Source organism: Nyctibius grandis, chromosome 10 (assembly GCF_013368605.1).
Source record: "Nyctibius grandis isolate bNycGra1 chromosome 10, bNycGra1.pri, whole genome shotgun sequence".
NCBI classification, from domain to species: domain Eukaryota; kingdom Metazoa; phylum Chordata; class Aves; order Nyctibiiformes; family Nyctibiidae; genus Nyctibius; species Nyctibius grandis.
In genome coordinates, this window is record NC_090667.1 from 1,626,938 (window position 1) to 1,650,482 (window position 23,545).

Consider the following 23,545-nt stretch of genomic DNA (forward strand, 5'->3'; position numbering starts at 1 on the left):
AAGTGAATTTTGTTGGACTTATCAAAACGTGAAAATAAATTGCAGCAGCTTTTCACATTAAATTTCAACAGCTTCCATTGATCCGCACACAGCTCAACGGCAGCTGAGCAAAGCAACTTCATGCTTCTAGCTGAGTTACTCCAGCAATTTCTATAATTTGGAAAGAAACACAAAGAAAAACTCAGTTTCCTAATTAAATTAGAACAAAATTTAAAAAGCATTCAGAAAAGCCTCCTACATGTATCTGAAGAGAGACTGCTAGATAATGTAGTTGAAATTCCATGCAGTTTTTTGCCACTAAACCCACCTGTTTTATATACTTTCTTAGTCACAGTGCTGTCTGAAACAAGAAAAAATGAAAACAGATATAATACCTTAGCAAGGCTACATGTTTTATACCACTTGGTAGGCAGTATAATACAGATCCTGCTCCCAACAGCAAAACAAGTAGTTACAAAACTGACATGAAATAATACATCTGAAAGAGTTAAACAGGAAATCAATGGACAATATGCAGGTCCGTTATTGGATATAATGACAGAAACTGTGCTGCAAGAGCTGTTGTTCCTATCAGTGTTCACTAGGATGAGGAACCAGAAGTTCAAATCACTTTAAAATGTGTTTTTCCTTACTCTGAAGAAAACAGGGAAAGGGGAAATATCCACTTTCCCTGCAATACAAGAAACTTCAGCTGCTTCTGGTTAAGTCCTCAACCATTATCTATCCTTTTCTGTGCCCCCATGAAAAGATAAACTCTTAACATTGCTGATTTTCTGACATTTATCATCTTAGCATAGTTTGTTAAATACTTCCAACATTCCAGTCTGTCCTGGAAGAGAATCTGAGGAAAAATCCTGAACGTTAGGAAAGTCCAAAATTCTAATCTGGAGGTTTGCAACTAACCTTTATTTCCTTAATGAGAAAGTCAATCTCTCACAATTTTAGATCACCAAATAACATTGTTAATAACGATCACATGCACAAAGTGCATTAAGAAGTCACCTAATAGAGCATTATAAGGGTAACGCAGTGTGTCAAGAGCTGTATATCATCAGAGCTAGAAGACGTGATCAGTGGACTCCAGCCATTGCATAGCTAGTGCCATTGGGGACTGTTTAATCAGAGGTTACTCAACAGTTCATAGATGCTTTGAGGTCTACAAAGGGGTTGGAAGGGAGTACCAGAGTTTTGAGGCAGGTTTGGGGGCTGTAGGTAGGAAAAAGGATCTCTGTCTTTGGCTGCTCAAGTTCATTTCTTTCTGGGGCCCACAGACTTCCTTGCCCCCTTTGGAAAACAGCCCTGTGTACTCAATCTCAGCATCATCTGTAAATAAAATTAGTAACATACAAATGATAGGTAAAGTAAGCCTAGACCTTATCATAAGCTGGCAGCCAGCAGGTGGTTTTGTGGCTAACAATTCAGGCTTTCTCTGTGGTCCTAGGCTGGTGATAATTCTACTTTTTATGAGTGCGATAAAGGTTCACAAAACATGAACTAAGGCCACTCAGATCTTGAGACGAGAGGTTAGTATTCACTTCACTGAGATGTTACTGGCACAGCAGGCTGTGAGAATATTGCCAAAGTCAAAGATAAAAGTCATACCCATCTTTCAGAAGTAAATACAACTCCTCTAGATAGATGGTACTAGATTGTACTCCACTTGGGTGTTGCCTCCTGCCCTGTAGCTGCCTCACTATGACTCAGGTGTTGGGGACCACAATGCCATCAGTCTCTGTTGTTGCTGCTTTCTCCATGGCAATGCTTTTCCATGTTGCTGGTGGATGATGCACAGACCATGTCCTGACTCTGCAACCAATCTGACCTCTGGAATATTCTCCAAAAGTCATTAATTAGGAGACTTAGTTATTGGCGTTGTTTCTGGTAAGAGTTTTCTGTTTCACACACACTACTTTCACACCAATATGAAATTTGCTCTCTAAATCAGTCTATGCTACTGTGGGATGGTTTAGTGGGAATGATTTCTTCACTTGTGATCTACCTCCTTTGACTGACACTCAGCACAGTTACCAGCCTCTCAGAGTATATAAATCTGTGAATGAGAAAGTATGAATGTGAAAGGCTGAGGAGCAGAAGGGACTACCTGAGTCACTTTTCCAGTCTCCTGCAATGCATATTATCGTGTCACCCCTTCTAGAAATCTGTCAATGCTCCTTTATAAAACTGGTTGGAACATTAGGTAGAAGAACAACTAGTGGGTACAAACTTTTACATTTCCAGGCTAAACCTCTGGTGGCTGGAGCGTTCCCAGTTTGAATTCGTCTGAACGTTGTCCTGTATCTAAGATATCTTCTTCCTGCTCTTATCTCCCAGTCTGTTTGTAGACTGCACATATTCTCAGCCTTCCTTTTCCCAGATAACCAAGCCAAGCTCTCCCATTGCCTGAGTTCTTTGTTCAGCTGGTCAACGACGTTAAGGACAGTAGGACAGAGACTACATTTTGAGGCCATTCATCAGTTATCTACTTCAGCCTAATAACTTGCCTTTTCAGCACGACTCTTACCATAGCCCAGAAAACTATTCATCTGCCTTAATACATTCACATCTTCTCCAGATTAGCCAATACGTTATTGTTTGATACAGTGCTTCACTAAGCCCCAGATACCTAGGATCCTTCTCTTCTTATAGGGTGAACTCTCTCATCAGACAAGGATATCTGGTCCCTCTGGCACAATCCATCTACAGCAATCAATGTTAGGTTTTGTCTTATTCTACCCTTCACTTTTATGTCCTTAACGTATGTTTCTTTCCAAACTTGTTCTAAAGGCCAACACATCAGAAGAGCCAGCCTTCACTAGTTCAAGTCGCTTTTTATATGTAACTTAGTGCACCACTTTATAGAGAATTGGGGGTGTAGATTTTATCATCCCCTGATTTACAAACTCAAGTCAGGCCTGGAGGAATGCCACAGACACCTGACTGTCTCCCCAAGAGCTGCTGACCCAGCCAACTCATTTTGTCTTCCTTCTAATCTCTTTGCAGCCCACCCCATCGTTTCAGATGCTGCTCTTCCCTCACTGCACTGCCCATCTTGCAACATCTCATGTCAGTATTTTTCCTTCAACTGCCCATCCTTCCTTGACACTTTTTTAACCACTATGATATCCTCACTTACCTGAATTTTTTTTAATTCCTATATACTGTCAGTTCTGATTTCACTCTACCCTACAGGATAAGTACGGATGCAAAGTCTGACAGACAAGATGTTTGCCCTCAGCTGGGAAATGGAACCTTACATCTTGATCTTATTTGTTTCTGCTGCAGTTGGGTGCATGGCATTTTACTGGGAGACACTTATCCTATGTTCCCTTCATACATTTTTTCCATTCTACTCCCACATACCTCCCCTAACGTCACAACTCTTTCTTTATTCAAATTCTGCAAGACTCATTGATACTGTGATACAAAGAACTGCCATGGTTCTATCCATGGATGATGGACAGAAGTCTTCCATTATTCAAGTTATGCACATCATTTTTCCTCTCCCCAATCACACCTTGGTGGTATGTCACCATGAGTGTGATCAGTTTGGGGCAAAGTTTTTCATTATTTCAAAAATAGCTAAGACATTGTTGGTGATTCAGATGCTGGTGACAGCCCAAAAAGATTAGATCATTGGCCAATATAGCAAGAATAAACATTTACTCCTTTAATTCTTGTTAAATATAATTAAATATATACTCTATTAGCATATGATATGATAGACATGCTAATATCTATACTAATAATTTTTAATTAAACTACCACTGGTTGTGAAATATAACAAAATATTTGCTTTATATCCACACTGTGGGAAAGGGAAACCTTTCAGAAGATCTGCTTTTCTCCTGCTTAATTTATCATAGATGCTTTTTATCCCTCTGCCTCTAGGAAAGAGCAGCCATCCCAGGTGCAGCAAAGTCCATCTTACTCAGCGTCGTGTCTCTAGGAGTAGTCAAATGCTGATTCCTCTACGGAGGAATGTAAGTGTGTGTTGTGTTACTCCCCTCGTGCTCTTCCAGGATCCAAACATTTTCAGCTGGGAGCCTCTTGTGTTTCTTTGGGTTTGCTCTGACAATGGGATGCTCTCTGAGCCTAGTGTTAAAAGCCTTTTCAGGAGCTTTTTCAGTTAGGATCAAAAGGTCCTTTCAAGAGGGTTTTTTTTGACCTCTAGTTATACTCCTCTTGCTGAATTTTAGGACAAGAATAGGTGTTTATATATTAAAAACTATTTACAAGTTTAGTTTAGCAATGTTTTCAATAAGACTTAAACAGATCTGTTCACAAAGTTATGCATTGAGAAATTAATTAATTGATGTGCACAAGATCTCCTTCGTGTCTGTGACTCTCAAGCAGATAGCTATGGAAAACCAGATGAGTCTTCTCATACTGTTGGGTGATCTGTCTGATTTTGCTGGAAAATTGTAACCTTTTAATGAGTGACTGTTACCCTCTCACAAGCACTTGCCAGGCATCTGAAAGTAGTTTTTAGCCATTTATACCCACTTCAGTGTTTTTCAGTATATAGAGTTTTTCCACTAATGTTGAAGGACTTCTTTGAATTCAAACAAGGTTGTTGCTTGATGCCAGGACTGCTGATTTCTACCGTTGATGTCTACCATGCTTTTAACATTCGGCTGTTGCTAATTAAACCCGTGCTTTTCCCAGCTATGTATTATATGCTGAATTTCACAGAACAGCGAGAGTGAAGGAGGAAGGCTAAAGAAGTCACATTGGTTAAGTGGTGTTAGGGTCTGTATGTCTAAGAATTTGCTATTATTTTTTACTATTTCTAGAACTGCAGTTTGTGTTAGAAAATCCTATTGAACAAAGAACGTCATATTAGTGAGTGGAATGTAAGAACTACTTAGGTTTCCAGCTCTCCAGCTATCTGATTACATGATGCAAAAGTAAGAATAGAACCACATAAAGATGCGTGTTATACAAGGAATACTCCTGTTTCCTGTGATGAGTTTTTGATATCGTGTAAGTAAGTGACATCTCTTATCTACAAAGGTATTTTCCCCTTACTTGATGTCAGAGGGAAGGAAACCCCCAACCTGTCCCCACTGAGGCATCCCACAGTACCTATAATAATTCACGCTCTGTTCTCGTGCCTTTTCCTATATGAGAAAACTTTCCCTTCGATTTAATATTCAAGGTGTACATGAGTATATATAGGCAGTGTGTGGTGGTAAAAAGGCATGAATCAAACCTAGCTTTCCTGGAGGCAAAAATGCTGTGGCTCTGTATCTTCTTGTTGAGTTGCTGCTTCTCTGGCTCAGTGGGCAGTGCAATAGAAGAATTTCAAGAGAACCTCAAGGCTCTAGTGGATCTAGCAAGCAAGGAGGTGGGTCATTATCTTTGCTCCTTCATTTTGTACAGTTCTTTTGATGGAAGTATAAAATCGAGTCTGGGCTAGTTTCAGCTCTAGTTTGCATGTCCTGTGTTTGTTTGTTACGCTTGAGATGCTGAAGGCACTGCGTGTCAACCTCTCCTCAGAAACTGGCACTGCAATTGTTTCCCCAAAGGAAGTTCAGAAATAGAAAACCTGATGAAGACGATATGTAGTTAAAGATGCTTAACAATGTGGCAGTCACTTAGAAGAGAAATGCCTTTTAACGCTATTTTCTTTTTTTTTAAAATTTTAGATCTTTCTTCCAGTACCTGCTGGGAAATTTCAGGTAAGACTTCTAGAGCTTCTTTATTACTGTTAATAATTTGGAAAATGATGATGCTTTGCAGCAGATCTTGAGAGAAGGAGAGTTAGACTACTAAAAAAGACCGAGTCTCACAAAAAGGGAATGCATGTGCTAACGGTATGTTCATGAGCAGTTCTAGCAAATTCAGTTAAGTTCCTTGTATGCAAGAAGTTATGGAAATGAGTAAGTAATTGTGAGAGCAGGGTCTCAGACTTGGTTATACTCCTACTGAAGGCAATCTTGGGAGATCTCACAGAGAGCTTAATACTGAGGCTGTTCTCAAGATTATACGAGGTGCAGACCCTGAATGTGACCTGCTGTCCTTTAGAACAGAAAGTGGTGGATAGGGTTAGTACTGGAAACGCTAAAATGTTCTTACCTCTCGGCAAACGGACGAGTTGAGTGTTGTAACGGAGCTTGTCTCCGAAGGAAGCAATTTGCAGGCATGACAAGTTGTCGCACGCAGCCTTGTTGATCAGTGGTTTTCAGCCTGTGGTCTGCAGATTTCTCAGGCTCTTTGCACTGAAAAAAGGTTCATGAAAAATAACCAAGAGGCAGCCTGTTGTTGGGAGGCTTTATCTTTAGAGGAAAAAAAAAAATGTTTAGAGTTTGCAACTGTAAAGAAGGTGAAGAGCAGCACTTTATAGCCAGAAGAGCACAGTCTGCCCTTCCACATGGAGATGGTGGCTGCGAAAGGCAACCGGCAGATCTAATCTCCTCGGGCTACTCAGTGTGATTTTGATAAAACTACAACCCCTCTTTTACAACTCTTCCCTGTTTTCCTTTATAATGATTTTTAAAATGTTATATGCTTTTTTCTCTCCTGCTTTTTATCAAATCCCAGAAAATATAGGAAAGTACTCCTTTCCCTAATTGTACAGACAAAGAGTAGATAATAGGTAATTTCTGTTTCTGCTGTGCATGCAGTTAGTTATTGAATTTAATGAAAGATAAAATTTCACTCATTTGGCAGAATATAATTTTGCTGCTGTTCGATATATTTTTTTTCAGTGCAACCACGTTCCCTGTCACCTTGAAAGAACCATAGAATGGCTGAAAGATTACTTTAAGAATGATCAAATGAGAACACACGTTTCTCTGATGGAGAAAAACATGGACCACATAATATCAACTTTAAATAAAGCACATACAGTAAGTTTTTCATCAGTTATTTATAGTGATTAAACAAGTAAAAATGAGAAATTGCTGTGAATGGACTGCTCCTTTGTTTTCAAAACATATGAAATTAAGCAACTCAGCATCCTAAGTCAACTGAGGTAAATAGCAAAACTTTTGATACCATCTCTGTACACTCGTAATTTCGCACTGTTGAGCATTACAGCTGCTGCTCAGCAATGGTTGTATAGAAAATATTTACCTGAAATTCATAGAGTCTGGATGGAAGTTACGGTTTTCTAGAAGATGCATCACCCTTAGACAAATCCTGGCCTTGTCATTAGCCAGGAGATCAATGAGAAAAGGCCCTAAGCTTCCTCTCAGTGAGCAAAGTCAGCCAGGAGGAAGTATTCCTGATTCTCAAAAGTCTTCTCTCCATTCATTCATGAAGATCTATCTTTCCTCCTGACTCAATATTGCCTTGGACAACCACCGACAGCTCCTAGCAATATGCTCTTTTTATTCTCTCCCTTATTATCACTCTTACCTGTTGTTATTATTCTTCTAGAAGCCCGAGAAAGACCGTTCCTGCCCAACGGCCGAGATGTCCCCGCAGAGCGCCCTGAGGCGCTACAAGAGGTTCTTCCAAAAGCTGCACGAGAAGTGCTAGAAGCCCTGCTGACGGGTGCTGGCAACCCAGTGAGGAGGAGATGTCGTTTATCCAACACTAGAGCTGGTTCTGTCCTGCAGAGCTGCCACAGAGAGCCACGTAGAGACAGCTCAACGTTAACATGAATGTTTTATATGTGTATTATCAGATATTTATGTCTCATTGCAGGTATTAACATATTTATTTAATTTATCAGGAGCTTTTATATTTGTACAGAGTCATAATATTCGAAGTGATAATGAATAAAATAACTTAAAAGTATTAATTCTTTTGTGGGTTTTTGTGCACTATAATGATCAGCGTATAGGTCAAGGCTTGAATAAAACTATGTGAGTGAAATTAAAAAAAAACAGATTGGAAGGCAGATCCATTAATGTGCTCTCCTGCAGACATTTACAAAATTGTCAGCACCTTTCTTTTCTGAAGGCAGGAGAAAAAAATGCAGAAGAGACTGACCTTAGTTATAGGTGGGCCTCCCTATAACCTCCTTTCAGGTAGTTGTAGAGAGTGATAAGTTCTCCCCCGAACCTTCTTTTCTCCAGGCTAAACACCCCCAGGTCCCTCAGCCGTTCCTCATCACACTTGTGCTCCAGACCCTTCACCACCTTTGTTGCCCTTCTCTGGACTCGCTCCAGCACCTCAAGGTCTTTCTTGTAGTGAGGGGCCCAAAACTGCACCCAGGATTCGAGGTGCGGCCTCACCAGTGCCGAGTACAGGGGGACGATCCCTGCCCTAGTCCTGCTGGCCAAACTAGTGCTGATACAAGCCAGGATGCTGGTGGCCTTCTTGGCCACCTGGGTACACTGCTGTCCTTTTCTGCCAGGCACTTTCCAGCCACTCTCCCCCCAGCCTGTAGCCGTGCATGGGGTTGTTTTGCCCCAAGTGCAGGACCCGACACTTGGCCTTGTTGAACCTCATACGCTTGGCCTCGGCCCATCGATCCAGCCTGTCCAGATCCCTCTGCAGAGCCTCCTGCCCTCCAGCACATCAACACTCCCACCCAACTTGGCATCTTCTGAAAACTCGCTGAGGGTGCACTCGACCCCTCGTCCAGATCATTGATAAGGATATTGAACAGAACTGACTGCAACACTGAGCCCTGGGGAACACCACTTGTGACCGGCCACCAACTGGATTTAACTCCATTCACCACAACTCTTTGGGCTTGGCCATCCAGCCAGTTTTTTACCCAGCAAAGCGTATGCTCATCCTGACCATGAGCAGCCAGTTTCTCCAGGAGAATGCTGTGGGAGACGGTGTCAAAGACTTTACTAAAGTCTAGTTAGACAACATCCACAGCCTTTCCCTCGTCCAGTAAGTGGGTCATCTTGTCATAGAAGGAGATCAGGTTAGGCAAGCAGGACCTGCCTTTCATAAACCCATGCCAACTGGGCCTGATCACCTGGTTGTCCTGTACGTGCTGTGTGATGGCACTCAAGACGATCTGCTCCACAACCTTCCCTGGCACCAAGGTCAGGCTGACAGGCCTGTAGTTCCCTGGATCCTCCTTCCAGCCCTCCTTGTAGATGGGCATCACATTTGCTAATTTCCAGTCACCTGGTTGCTCCTCAGTTAGCCAGGACTGCTGAGGAATGATGGAAAGGGGCTTGGTGAGCACTTTCCCCAGCTCTCTCAGTACCCGAGTTGCCTCCTGATTATGTCCAAGGAACCAGCAGGTTTGTGAAGATCGTAACAGACAGACAAGACGGGACAAGTAAAGAAATGAAAGGGTGCACAGCAAAGTGATTCCCATCTGGGTGACTGAGAAAAGCCAGGATGAAATCAGACCCTTATTAGCAGAGTGACAGTGGCTAATCCATCGGGTTGTGAAATTAATAGACAGCCGGAGCGAATAGATCCAACGATAAAGAGGAAACGCAAAGGACATTGTCCCACGAGCCAATGCCTGGGCCCTTAGTCACTGCCGGAGGTTTAGCAAGAGCAGGCAACAGCAAAACAGTGACTTTTGAAAGAACCAAACACGAGAAGGTGCCTCTCTAAACAGTGCCCCTCTGACGCAGCTCCCGAGGAAATGACGGCGCATCCTCGGAGATGCAGCGAGCTGGGAAACCTGACCCGTGCAGTGGAGGTATTAAGTACTTGACCGACAGCTTTCACAAATAACCATAAATGATGCAAGGCTGGAGAGCATCAGTTTTTTCTTTTACTTCATGGTTCATTCCAGCTTTCTGCACAAAACTGAAAAATAGCAGCAGAGTCGGCATTTTACCACAGTTTGCAGAAACAATATAATCATAATCAAACCCAAAAAAACCCCTTTCAACCAAGGATTGCTGAGTGACTGTGGCATTACTGCAGGTCACGCTAAGAACTCACCTTTCCTTCCAAAGCATGAACACGTTAAAGTGTCAGCTGTAACGTGAGGTGCCTACGGGTGGGGACGACACCGCTCACCCAACCAAGCTAAACCTCAGAAGGCGAGCGCAGAAAAATGCTACTGACTGCTTAAAAGACCACACTGGACGTTAATTAGCTAATTAAACAGAAGAGAGCTCTAATTACTGCATATTTTAATGCAACCTTGCACAAGCTCAGCTCATACCTACAAGTGTATTCTTTCACGGTTCCTCTGCGTTACCTTGCGGTGGGTCCCACACAGGGAAATCTGTTTTCTTTCCATTTGGCTCTTCTAGAAGCATTTTATTTCCTGCATTAGTACAGTTTACCAGGGGTTGGAGCACCTCTAATTCTCATTTGATGCTATCTGCTCTTCAGGAACACTAGTGCCTGGACTATAAGACAATTTAGAGTCCTTGGGAGCATTTTAAAATACCTTGAGTGGGAGAAATGGATGTTTGGTGTGCTGCCAACGCGGTGCACCATCCGTTTGCCATCTGGCCAGCCTATTGAAGAGTCATTTCAGAAGAGGAAGGAAAGGTGCTGTTTCAAATTGGAGTCATCAAGGCACATGAAGGAGGTTTTGGGGAGTCCTGGGAGGGAAAGGCTGTACATGCAAGAGGAAGTTACGAGGCTGGCTGTGCAACCTTTAAAATTCACATTCAACGTACACAATGCTGCTCACCCCTGGGGGTGAAGAGGAAAAGCCTTAAGGCTTTCATTTGCAAGAGGTACAGGTGAAAAGAGATCAAAGTAGGGCAGAGCATCTCACCCAATGCAGAGCACACCCCGCCCCGAGGCAGCTCCTTCTGCAGAGCGTGATGTGGGGTGTGGGAACTGAAACCCAGCACGTCGCTTCCACGATAAAAATCAGAAAACAAAGAAATAAAAAGCTAGAGACAAATATACCGAATTGTTTAAGCTGAAAGAACTATAATCACAAGTTTCTGAGCTCCTACCAGTTTCATTTTCTGGCTGGGGAAGCCAAAGGGTTTTAGAAACCCGAAGAGATGTTAAAGCTGCCAGAAGGAGTTGCTGAGATGCGAAGAGGCGAGCATCCCACTGCTGCTCCTCTGCCTCGTCGCTTCAGGGAGCTACAGGACAACGGTTTAGATTTTTGTTAACAACTCTGGCTACCATTCCCCCTGACATCTCCCATGATGCTGAAAAGTTTTCTGGTGCAGCCTGGGCCAGCAGTGGTCACGCCTTCACTCCAGGCTGGGACAGAGCGAGCAGCAGACGACACCCACGTTCCCATTAGTTTTGGCTGAGTCCTGAGCAGCAGCTGACTCCTCCGGGTCATCTTCCTTTCCCTGGCTCTCTGCTTCTCTTCTGCCTTTTTTTTTTTTTCCTCTGTAGGAAGCATCCCACATTGTGCAGCAGCTCAGTCAAGCTGGGCTTAGGGTGGCACCTGGCAGAGTCCCACTGACGACAGTGGCTGGTGCTAGACAGGAGCCACGCTGCTCCCCTCGCCTACCCGAGCAGCTTCTGCCCTGGCTCGCCTTTAAGAAGCAGCAATAAATAAAGAAGTCAGGGTCATCTGGCCAATGTTTTCTATTTTCTTCCAGGTGTCTTTAACACCACCGAGGAAGACTTTCTTGCTGTGGGTCACTTTGTGCAGAAAAAGGGAAAATCTATGAAAATAAAAGCCTTGGTTAGTGCTTGTGTTTAAAATAATTTATGGTGTATTTAGTAATACATACTTAACAAATTATGTGCATTAAGTAATTAGTACATACTTAATAAACCTTACATACCAAAATAACACCACAAAAAAACAGTCAGAGCATCATTCCCCGTGTATCCTGGCCCAGTCCACCTCTACGTGGCGGGCTCTGATCTCTCCAAGCAGAGTTAAAACCTTTCTCCCCCCAAGAAGCTGGTCAGACATTGCGCATGTTGTTTCCAGAAGGCAGTCACTCCCACGGACCATTACAGAACTGTAAACAACATTCCTCCTCACAGCCTGTTTCCTAAGAAAAGAGTATACTTTGTGTAATTTAGGTCAAGACCAATCTTTACAAAATTTCTCAATTTCCCTGGCTGGGGACTAGCCCTTGAGCAGGGACCAGAGCCGGTTCTGTGGCAGAGGTGCTCCAGGAACCGCAGCACGGAGCAGCACTGCTGCAGGATGCTCTTCTAGCAAGAGCAAAGCCCTGGGGTTTCTTTTATCTCCATGGCATGAAGCAGGATTTGTGCTCGCTGCCGGAGCATCACAGCCGGGCTTTGCCGCGCGTGCACCTCGCTTTACCAGCTGCCCTCCCAAGGGGCACGTGCTGGGGAAGGCAGCGAATAGCTCCGTATTCATTCCCTAAATACTGTGAATAGGACTCAGGGCCCCTGCTAGTGACCTGCTTTTTGCACTTACCTGGCTTTTCTCTGTGGCTGGCTTAGAGGTGAGAGCATAACTAAAGGTTAAAACAGTCTCTACAGCCCCAGGAGATGGGTCCGTTTGGGGTCAGAAAATTTGCCAGGATATGAGAAAATTTCACTTCAGCTGGATTGCTTTAAACTAAGCCCTCAGCACAAACTATGGGAACATAACCCCTGTGAGAAAGCATTTCAGAGCATTTATGCAGGCTAGTAAAGGCATATTCATACTCTGATAGAAATGGCAGCGGGTGGCCGGGAGCCTCCTGGCCCCACCACGTCACCTGCTCGTCTCTGGGCATCGGGCTGGACCCAGCTCTGGAGGAGGCGAACGCTGTGGTCCTGAGCAGCTCTGCTTTCCCAGGAGTGGGGAGAAGCGCTGGTCAGGAGGGGTTCCCACAAACCACGGCTGCTGCTTTTTATGTGGCCAAATACGTGGCACTGGCTGCAGTGGAAATCCATACGGGGCCACAGAGCATCTGCTCAGACGGGACATCGCAGCCCTTCAGAGATGCCCGGGAAACACTTATCTTCAATAAGAGAGACATAACACTTATTAATGAGGTTAACTGATGAAATACAGTTTCCATGTGGGAGATTACATTAGTCAAAAGCTGCCCATTTATTAAGGAGGATTTAAAAACCAAGATATGGTCTCCAAAGCCCCATAATCTCCTCGTACATCTCGCCTGCCCTTTCAGATAAGGGAGGAAAAGGACATAACGCAGAATCTGTCACAAATGTCACTCTACTCTAGGGCTGCATTTACCCCCACACATTTGTCCCATTTACCACCAAAACACCCACGCACCATCTCGCAGCACGTCCCCCGACACCTAAGGCCAGGAGGGAAGAGGGGGGATATCGTGAGAGGGGGGATATCGTGAGAGGGGGGATATCGCAGAGGACTCCCTACCCTGCAGCACCCCGAGTGTTACCTGCGCCCGCAGCGCTGCTCCAACCGAGTCCCCCAGCTCCCCCGGGAGCTGCCCCAGCGGCTTCCAGCAGCCATCGGCATCTTCAGGGGAAAGGCGGTCTAGGGAGTGAAGTCTGTTCCCTGATTTTCAGAAGTTTCCATTTTCTTGAGCCTGGCAGGCTGGCGAGGCACGAGCTGCTGCACCATATCCATGCTGCGCTACGTAAAGGTAGAGAGACCTTATCTGAGCGTTGTAACTTCATGCTTATCTAGATGAAGGAGCAAAACCAGCTACTGCAAACAGCTGCAGCTTCCAGCTAATGATGCCAGCAAAAAGTTACGAAGGTGACAGTAACACACAAGAGTTTGCTAGTCCTTCTGTGCCACCTCAGGTCCGCTTGCCCTGGGCACTGCAGTGTTTGAAGCTGCTGTGCTTTCTGCAGGGGCTTTGTGACTCTGCTACAGCTCGGTGGGGATCAACCCTGCACTGGGGACCAGGCAGCAAGTGCTGAGCAGCTCCCGCAGCCACCCAGGCGCAGGCAATGCAACTGAGCCACAAGCAGGTTCAGAAAAGCTCGTGCTTAAGCAAGCTCAGCAGTAGTCTTGCCCGTTAGGAGCTTGGTGAGCACGCTGCAAGGGCAGCCTGACTCCCTCAACTCTTACAAGGCATTCGCCGAGTCTATGGAGCCCGTTAATGCCGGCACAGACCCACGGGAATCACCACTTCTCGATGCGGAGAAGCCCTCGCCCCAGGTGATGATCCCAGCCTGCAGCTCTGGCACCAGCAGCACCTCGCACAGCTTTTAGGGCAGCTTTGTTCTCACATTCACAGCATCATCTTATTCTTTTTTCAATACTATTCCTAAAGCAGCCATGACACAAACACTGCTTGTCACACTGACTACCACTGAAATACCTATTTATTAGTATCAAAATTCATGAATTCACTAATTAATTACATTATTTATTCACTTCCATACTCCTCATCATTCCAAATTCAAATTGAGCCACTTTGGATTGATCCAACAATTTGGATTTACACTTTACTGTCTTTTCCTCCAGCCTCCAGAGTTTCTTCAGAAATATTTTCTTTGCTTATTCACAGAATCACAGAGCCACAGAATCAATTGGGTTGGAAGAGCCCTCTGGGATCATCGAGTCCAACCATTGCCCTGACACCACCATGGCAACTAGACCAGGGCACTAAGTGCCATGGCCAGTCTTTTCTTAAACCCCTCCAGAGATGGTGACTCCACCACCTCCCTGGGCAGCCCCTTCCAATGCCTAATGACCCTTGCTGAGAAGAAATGCTTCCTGATGTCCAACCTGACCCTCCCCTGGCCAAGCTTGAGGCTGTGTCCTCTTGTCCTATCACTAGTTGCCTGGGAGAAGAGGCCGACTCCCACTGCGCTACAACCTCCCTTCAGGTAGTTGTAGACTGCAATAAGGTCACCTCTGAGCCTCCTCTTCTCCAGGCTAAACATCCCCATCTCCCTCAGCTGTTCCTCATAGGTCAGACCCTCCAGACCCTTCACCAGCTTGGTCGCCCTCCTCTGGACTCAAATAATAAGAATATTCCTATTCCTACCAATTCTGTCAGGGTTTGTGATGCCTTTGCTCTGCCCATACTCACAGATCATACAAATCCCAGAGCGATAGGGATCAAAGGTGCACAACATCGAGAAGGTGAGGACCTGTTGCTTACGTTGCCCTATTTAGTTCTTACATTGTCCCTCAGCTTCTGACCCTGAATTCACATGTGAAAAAAGCCAAACAATTTGAATAACAAACGTGAGGCTGGACTATAGTTGGTGTAGGGATACGTCAAGCTTAGAGAGAAAAAGTAGCACTTGAGCAGTTCTGTCATCTGAAGCAGAAGAGGAAAAAAAAGGAGGAAAAAAAAAGGAAAAGAAAAATGGCAGGAGAAGAAAGCAGGCAGCTCCGTGGGCAATCCCTCTCAGCAGTGATGGGAACTGCTGTGGTACGGGATGGACCAACCATGGGCTGAGAAAAAGGTGAAAAAGAGAGATTTCCCAGCCAACCTTGAGGTCTCGTAGCAACTCAAACCCAAGTTGTCCGCGGAGGTCTCCAGTGGTGGGGTCAGACCTCAGGTAGAGCCCAGGTACCAGCCAAAGATGGCTTTGCACGAAAAATCAGTGTGGGTTTGTGGGAGACCAAAAGAAACGAGCTGTAAAACACCAAAAACATAGCAGACCAAGAACGAGGCTTCATGTTTTCAGCTGTATGATTTACAAACTCAGCCCGAGGGTGACTGGTAGCCCAGGCAGGTTCTCCGCAGAGCTCCCAGCGATGTGCTGGTGCAGAGTCAATGTTCCTGCAAGGATACGATCCTCGGAGCTGCGTGATGAGAAAGCTCTGCAGAGAAGCATGGAGCGTGGAAAAAAAACCCTATTCCCCTTAGACATGAGAAACTGGGTACAGTGAAGTGGGCAGCGACCAGCTTGCAGGTTAGCTTGAGCAAAGCCACGCAACCACTACTGACTTTTGACTTCCCCGATTCAAAGTATTGAGATATTGAAGCTCTTACTCATAACTGCTGTGGCATCAGGCTCTGGGCCACCCGGCCACGCCAAGCAGAGCCAGCAGGTCTGCTCCTGGGCAGGGCCACGGCTGCTGCCCTCGCAGGGACCCGCGAGCAGAAAGCGAGTGACAGCAACTTTTTGAAAAATGACACCGTTCTTCTTGAAAAGAAATCAAAAAGGTCTTTTTCCGGCTTCCAGGCAAGAGGGAAACACAAGTCACTGAGTTGGCTAATTTGGTCAGATAACAAGCCGCAACGCCTTCGATGAGTTAAGACCTTAAACACAACCCTCGCCAACCTGGTGGGCTTCCCCCCTCGCCAACCTGGTGGGCTTCCCCCCTCGCCAACCTGGTGGGCTTCCCCCCTCGCCAACCTGGTGGGCTTCCCCCCTCGCCAACCTGGTGGGCTTCCCCCCTCGCCAGCTCCTGGCCAGCGAGGGCTCGAAATCAACTCCCCAACCCCAGCTCTGCCACGCTTGGGGCATCCTGCATCCCTCCTTCCCCACCCAAAGGAGCTCCTCCGTTGCACCCATCCCCGGGGCCACGCTCTGGCTCCAGCACGTGCTCCAGGGCAGCAGCTTCCCTGGTGTAAATTAATTAATTCATACAGAATACCTGCATTTTGACAAAACTGTTCCCCCAGCGTTGCACAACCGCTGGCATTTTCCCTGCCTAGGCAGTGGTCCACATATTTTCTGTGGGTTTTTTTTTTTTTTTCTTACAGCACAATCTTTTTCCTATTGCCTATCAGAAGATCATACACTGTTATCAGAGCATCTCCAGTTTCTAGAGAAATGATGTGGAGAGGGCAACTGCTTGGTCATGTTTTGGGTCATTCTATATTTTACTGATTTTAAAAATGGAAAGGCCACATCCTTGTATCTTTATTACCTACTTCTGTGGAAATGCTGATTGGGTAAGGAGTGTGCCCCAAGGTTAAACACCAAATTTACTGGAACCTTTCTCTTCCAGAAAGTCTCAACGAGTGGCCTTTTTTTTCCTATCAGTTCCAAAAATCAACCTAAACTGTTATTTCCTTGCAGAGAGCCTATAAAATGGTCGAGGACTGGTCCAGAAGCACTTACAGGTTCTCCGAGCACATCAGGAGGATGCAGACCCATCTCTACCTTCTTCTGCTGGCTGCTGGCATCTCTGCTGCTCCCCAGCTGAGCAGCGTGGCTGAGTTACTGACATTGTTACAGCAAATGTGGGAGTCCACGACAAAGGACATTCAGGTAAGTTCCATTTCCCACTTTACTAATCTAAAATTTGATATATTGAATCCTCTTGTTCTGGAATATTTAACTTCTGAAAGTCAAACCATCTGTTTAAAGTGCCATTTTATTTTTATCAGTGTTGATGAAGATATTTGAGAGGCTTAATTAATATATTATTTTTCAGAATCTGAGGATTGAAACTCCGGACAATATAGATGTAAGTAAAACTCCTTTTTTTAAAATGAAATTAACTTTTTCATAAATTTAGTCATTGGAAATTGAGATAACAATTTTAAAACTATCTCCTAAAATACTCTATTTCTATTTAAGAGCAGTGACTTTGAGTGTAGCTATTATAAGTTATTAAAGATATTGAACGTTATTGTAAGATATAACATGTTATTAAAAACAATCAAATGTTGAGTCAAAGAAAAATATGCCGAGATATAAAAGTAGCCAGCGACAGCAAATATTCTTGCTCTATGTTTTTGTAACTCTCCTGCAGAATACACACAGAATGATTTTCTGAATCAGCTTGTTAAACGAAGGACAGTAGGAAAGAACAAGCTCGTGCACATTTCTTGCTTGTCCATCTGCAAAAATCCCTCTTTTTAGCCTATTTCGTTCAGTCTACTTTTAGAAATGGCTTTTTCTACCTTCACCATCAGTAAGGAGATTAAATAGTTGTATTATCACATCTTGTCTGAAGGATGGTGTTAATGCCCAAGAGCAAGACACCAACTACTGTGTGCCCATGAACAAGGTCTGTCTTAAAGCTCCAATTCCCTTCATGCATTTCCCACCTTCTTTTGCATCTCCAGCAAATTTCTCCTGCTCCCTCCCGGGTAAAGGCTCTTCTCTTTGCGAGCTGACTTTAAACAACTTCCTCTTGATGCAGATGCTGCTAACAAGGCTTTTTTTTTCTGCTGTGCATCAACTGGCAACTTGGTTTCACCATGAGACCACAGCCCAGCACAGAGCTCCTGGGTGATATCACAACCTATTTATGGGAATGTAATCCCAGTCATTAATTTATGGAAGGAGCAGAATAATTCACATTTGTGCCTTAAGCTAGCTACAGGAGGGTGGGGTTTTTTGGGGGGCAAACCCAGCCCATTCCTTGTAAATCAGGTGTAAAGTTCCCAGCTCTGTCACTTCTCTCTGGATCCCATCTGGAAGAGCTCTCTTCCCAGGCTGGGGCTTGGGCTGGGTCTAACTCTGAGGTTTTAATAGTGAACACAGACCCAGAACCAGCAGTGCCGAACGCTGGCAGCTTGCTCATCCCTTTCCCTGCCACCACAGCCCACCACGCCGATGCCCAGCTCTTCTCTGGGGAGAAGAGCTGCTGTGCTCTCACCTGCTTCCGACACAGAGATGACGGAGAATTTCCCAGCGTCTCTGCGGTTGTTGTTCGTCAGTGGTAGAAGCAAGCAGCTTCCCAAGCAAGGGCGTGGGAAAACCGATCTTCCTCGCCGTGCAGCATCCAGGAAGGACTAGCAGAAGACCACGCGTTGGTCAAGAACGTCATCAGCATGATGCTGACCTTCAGCAGCTGTCTGCATTTCCTCCGACCTCCGCTCATTAGTTTTTGCTTTATTTGTCATCACTTTCTCCTCCTGTTACACTTCAGTCTGTTCCTGCTGCCAATGGTCGTGTCCTCTCCTTCTTTCCTTCTCCATCAGTTTAGCTGATCTCTTCCAAAACAACGCCGCGCTGGCAAGTGCAACCATCATCACTCTTTGCTCCGCTTCCGTCCCGGATCCCCTCCAGCCCTTCTGGCCGCCGTGCCTGGACCGTAAGGTCTCGGAGACAAATGCCAGCTGCCGCGTTGTAGGAGAGGACCAGCGGTGTATGGCTGTCCCTGGGATGGGACAAGGCAAACAGGGCTGTGAGATGTGAGCATGGCCATTGCCCCCGTTTCTCCTGGCATGCAGATGTCAGCTGTCGCAGGGGTTAATGTCTGGAGTAGTTCAGGTTCATTTATTTTCTTCCTCTTGGGTTCAGACAGCTCTAGCTTCTGGGGCAGAAAGCATCTCCCATCCAAACTGAAGACATACACCAGAATTATCTGCTGACACGAGCAGATGTAAGAAATCAAACTGGTCTTCAGATGGCTGCAGAAGAGAGAGGGCTGAGTCTTTTGATAATTAAATGCTTCATCTGGACGTTACAAAACATATGCTAGCAGAAACGGATCATCTGCCAGGTTTCCATCTGCAGAGTAAATAAATGTGCACATCAGATAAGCATGTTTGCCGAAGGCATTCGCAAATATGAGCCCAAAAGTGAATAACAATTTATTTGCCACCCAGGCAGCTGGACGTAACTCAAGATGATTTTTAATAAACTTATTATAAATAAGTTTATTATATAAACTTATTGTTCATGGTTACAAATTCTTGTATCTCAGTTTTGCCCTTTCTTCCACCTCAGGATGTGAATTGTGTCAGCACGATCTTTGAAGGAACAGAACAGCTGAAAACTAATCCAGCCATGAAAAAATACAGTGTGTTTTTCCAAAAATTTGAAAGACTGAAGCAATCACTTGCACCGAGCCTGGCAAAAGAGGTAGGAACTTCTTGTCTATCAGAGATCATGCAGCAGAGATGTTATAAAATGTGATCCATAATTCAGAACTAAGCCCTTATGTCTACAAGAGAGAATAATTTTTGGACTCGCTTGTGTTGAACATGTGGAAGAAGAAATCCTGGCATCATTTCACATTTCTACCCTTCCCTTGCTCTAGTCTTCAGCTTGACCCACCTCTAAAATAAGGATTCATATGTGTGATCAGCATATTTAAAGCTTAAGGAAAATTATATCACTTATAAAATGATTTCAAGGTGAAAAAGCTCTACATAACAGTTAAATATTAAGTAATTTAATTTTCTTGATTACCTTTTCAGGGGAACTGTGAAACAGAAAGAAAGAAAGCAACAATATTCATAGAAAAGCTGATGACGTTCATCCGAAAAGCACCAAAAAACGCAAGAGCATAGAGTTATAAGTTTGTAGAATTGCTGTAAATTTAAACGAGCAGTAAGATGCTTATTTGTTTTAAAAGTACTCCTCCTTCGTGTTAGAATGTGGCAGGGCACGTCTTCCCTTTCAGTGGTACCGTACTGGTTGTGTTTGGCATGTAATCTTTGACAGCATCGAGGGCAAGATGTAATTCATATTTCTAGATGAAAATCTAAATGCTTGATAAAGCAAATTGGGCAGGGTGTTATGGAGGGACCTGACTAGGCAGAAAACTGCTGGGTTTCTGATGAAAAGGTCAAGTTCATTTCTGAACAGTCATAGCGAGACTGCCTGGAGCTGGAGGTGAGCACAAGGCACTGGTTCACCCTACGTGTTTAACGAGCCATTGCCCAGCCCATCACAAACACTGACTGATATGTCGAGGTGTGATATGAATGGATTTCCTTCTCCTTCTTCAAGGCCAGGGTGGACTGGTGTCGGGGGGACAGCCTGCTCTGGCAATACGGGTTGGGGATCTATAACTTTGCAGGTCTGAGGTCCAGTTTCTGCTGGGAAGTTTTGCTGGTATCACACAACCTCAGCGGAGGGGTATTATTCTTGAGAGCAAAAACCCATGTATAGACCATTAAACCAGTACACAACTGGTGCTGCTGGAATAGGTGATTTAGCTCAGGGAACTGGTGTGGCTATACTGGGAAAATCTCAGCGTTGCAATATCCATCTACAGTAAAGAGGATTAATCAATATAATGATACGAGCAAAACTTTCCTAGTACAGACCTGGCTTTGCCACTGCTTTGCAGCCAGATGAGGGTGAACTGCAAAAGTCACAGGCACACAACGTTCCACCTCTTAAGCTCTGCCTAAGCTTCGCTATGTGTGTGTGTATCACTTACCAGCACGGAGTACCAGAACATCACGCTCGTGCACACAGGATCCCCTTGATGCACTTTGCTTAGTGCTCTGCCCAGCACCTTTCACCAGTAGTAAGAAACACACCCCGAGATTTTCCTCTACCTCCAGCTTCGGTCGATCAGTGTAAATTTGGCAACTATAGATTTGTAAGGATTGGGGCATATGCCACTGAGAGAATGAATGTTTTTTCTAATGGTGATGATAGGAGTGTTGAGATCAGCATGAATTTATTTCTGTGGTGTCCATTAAATTATATTACATTTTACAGATATATGTATTTTGGAGAAAATATTTATTCTATATTTTTACTACTTTTAATAAAGTGAAAAATAATGTTTGTCTCTGCCTTTCTTTCTCCACAAATTTCTCCCAAGCTGTTTCCACCCTTGAGCAAACCTAGTTATTGTAAAATCTCTGATGGTCAAGGGAATTAGATCCTTTCGGTGAATGAGCTACTGTATTGCTAGAAGCTATTTCTAATTAATTAAAAACCAGGGAGCCCACTAAGGTGCACACCTCTGTGATGGAGCTGAGCTAGTACACTTGGTCTTACACTTAACTTACTTACACTTAACACTCCTTAACAGAGCTGTTGAGGAGCCCCTGGTAGAACGTGGAGTAACTGGCCATGGAGACCCAAGTGGCTGGTCATAGAAAAGGTCACCAGTCTCTCCCTCCTTTTCAACAATTAAAATAGAAGGGGAGAGGATCCAAGTGACAGTCTAACTGCAAAACCTGCTCCACGTGGTGGCAACGGCTGAGGCTCAAAGCTGAACAGTTTTTTTCAGGGCTTATTCTCAGATGCAGATACCTGCCAGCATCTGAACAAGTATCCCACACCCTGACTGTCCAGCTCAGCCTGAGTCACTCCAAGCAACGGGGATAAACATGCTGCAAACAGAGGAAAAACCAGCTGGAGAGGTTCCTAATGTAAAATAAATACCTTTAAAATAAATAAGCGAGCGTCTCCTCAGACCTGCAACAGAAATCACAGCCCTTGCCATTCACAAATAAACGTTTGCAAAGAAAGTGCCTTTGGCAGAAGAGGTTTTCACCCTCCTCCTGGCAGCTGGAGGCTGCCACCACGAGAGCATCCCCGAGCTGTCCCAGTCCATACCTGGATCTGCATTTACTGCTTTCATTTTGGGCTGTCCCCAGCCCGGGGTGTGAGCTCCCTTTGCCGGTTGTCCCTGGGGAGGCTGCGGGTGCTCAAGAATAATTTATCCTTATTTTTTTTACTTCTTTTTTTTGCAAGTTATTCCTTAGTCTCTTTTGGCTTGCACAATGGTGATTCTGCCTTTTCTCTGCCAGGTGACTGCCTGGATGCCTTTTGGCACAGTAGTTTTCCACTGTGCTTTGATCTTTCTCCCAGCAGGGCAGGAATCTCAAGCGTGTTCGATAAGATGCCTCCGAGTCCATCACAGGCCTGTGGTATCTAACCACAGATGTTCTACTTGTCCAGCACACAAGACTAAACAACGGTTAGTAAGATACATGTGTTTTTCAACACCTCAGCTGCAAGTCACCTGTGTTTGCAATCCTCACCCACCTTCCCTTATTTTCCCCAAGTTTTTAATCATGGAAAAAGCTTCTTGCAAAACTTACCTATTTTGACATAAGAAAAAAAAGAATCTGAGCAACTGAGCAAGGCACTTGTAGTCACAGTGTTTCCAAGTGCTTGATTTCATTTGTTCTGAATTTCCTGGCTCCGACGTGTCCTGATCCAACATGCCAGCATCACTGCTTCTTTCTTGGGTGCATCCCCAGAAACCCTCGCTGAAGCACGGGAAAGAATCCTGTGATACCAGAACAAATACACAAAGTAAAACATGCTCTTCTCACATTAATTCTGATTTTCCCAGTGTTTTCAAGTGTTATCCTCCAACTTTTACGAAGGAAAAAACCCCCAGTTTTTCACAGTACAGCTCCCTAAGCACGCACAGTTGCTGGTGAAACACAGATTAATCAGTAAGATTACTATTTATAAATTATTTGTGCAGACTGTGAGACTTTTTGCCCTGCCTGCCCACAATCCAGCCCCAAACCGCAGCAGCCAGAGCAGCCTCCCGTAAGGGCGCAAGGGCCCGGCAGGTGGCAACAGGAGACCAGAAATGCGGCGTGCACGGTCCTCTCCTCCTCCTCCTCCTCCTCCAGCAAGCTTCTGAGCAGGAAAAATCACCGAGAGGGGTTTCCCCCCGACCTGCACGGAGCAAGTGGTGTTGGCAGGAGATGAACGATGGTGCCCGGCTGCCCTCCAGCCCAGTGCCACACAACTGGGGACACCAGCACCCACCTGCCTTCCCCTCGACACCTCCTGCCCCGCAGACTGAACGCAAGGCTCTCCCCCCTGCCAGCTCCAGCTTGGGCTTCCCATGGCTGCTGTGCTCCCCCTTGGCCCTCCGTGCCCCCCACATTCAGCGCCGTGACCCCTCCGTATGACCGGGGAGAGGGTGCTGGCCCAGGCACTCGCCCCTGCATGGGGTTTGCTGGGAGGTGCAGGGCCCCTTTCCAGGCACCGCAGCAGTGAACCAGCCTCCAGGTGCTGGCAGGCACGTGGCAACCCATGATGTGCTTGGGATGTGGTGGATAAACATCATCCCCAGGCAGCTGGGGCATCTCTGGAGCGACGCCAGGCCTGAGCGTTACCCAGCAGGCAAAGATTTTGCTTTTGCTTTCCAGCAGTACGTGTCATGTGGCTGCAACCACTTGGCACCTCAGGGAAGGGGCTGGAAGAGGCAGCCAGCATCCCGGGCCACCAGCTC

General features: G+C 45.3%; 1 protein-coding gene across 1 annotated transcript; it reads left to right on the plus strand.

Moving 5' to 3' along the window:
* Window positions 1-16,779: 16,779 nt before the first annotated feature.
* LOC137667980 (interleukin-5-like) lies at window positions 16,780-19,886 on the plus strand. The gene is made up of 4 exons (XM_068409249.1): window positions 16,780-16,905; window positions 17,072-17,104; window positions 19,321-19,455; window positions 19,794-19,886. Exons 1-4 carry the CDS (start codon window positions 16,780-16,782, stop codon window positions 19,884-19,886), a joined length of 387 nt encoding a protein of 128 aa, XP_068265350.1.
* Window positions 19,887-23,545: the final 3,659 nt, after the last annotated feature.

Coding starts and splice junctions, on each gene's coding strand:
- LOC137667980 (XM_068409249.1), top strand. CDS start 16,780: ATGCAGACCCATCTCTACCTTCTTCTGCTGGCTGCTGGCATCTCTGCT. Junction 17,105..19,320: donor AAACTCCGGACAATATAGAT/GTAAGTAAAACT, acceptor CTTCCACCTCAG/GATGTGAATTGTGTCAGCAC. Junction 19,456..19,793: donor CACCGAGCCTGGCAAAAGAG/GTAGGAACTTCT, acceptor TTACCTTTTCAG/GGGAACTGTGAAACAGAAAG.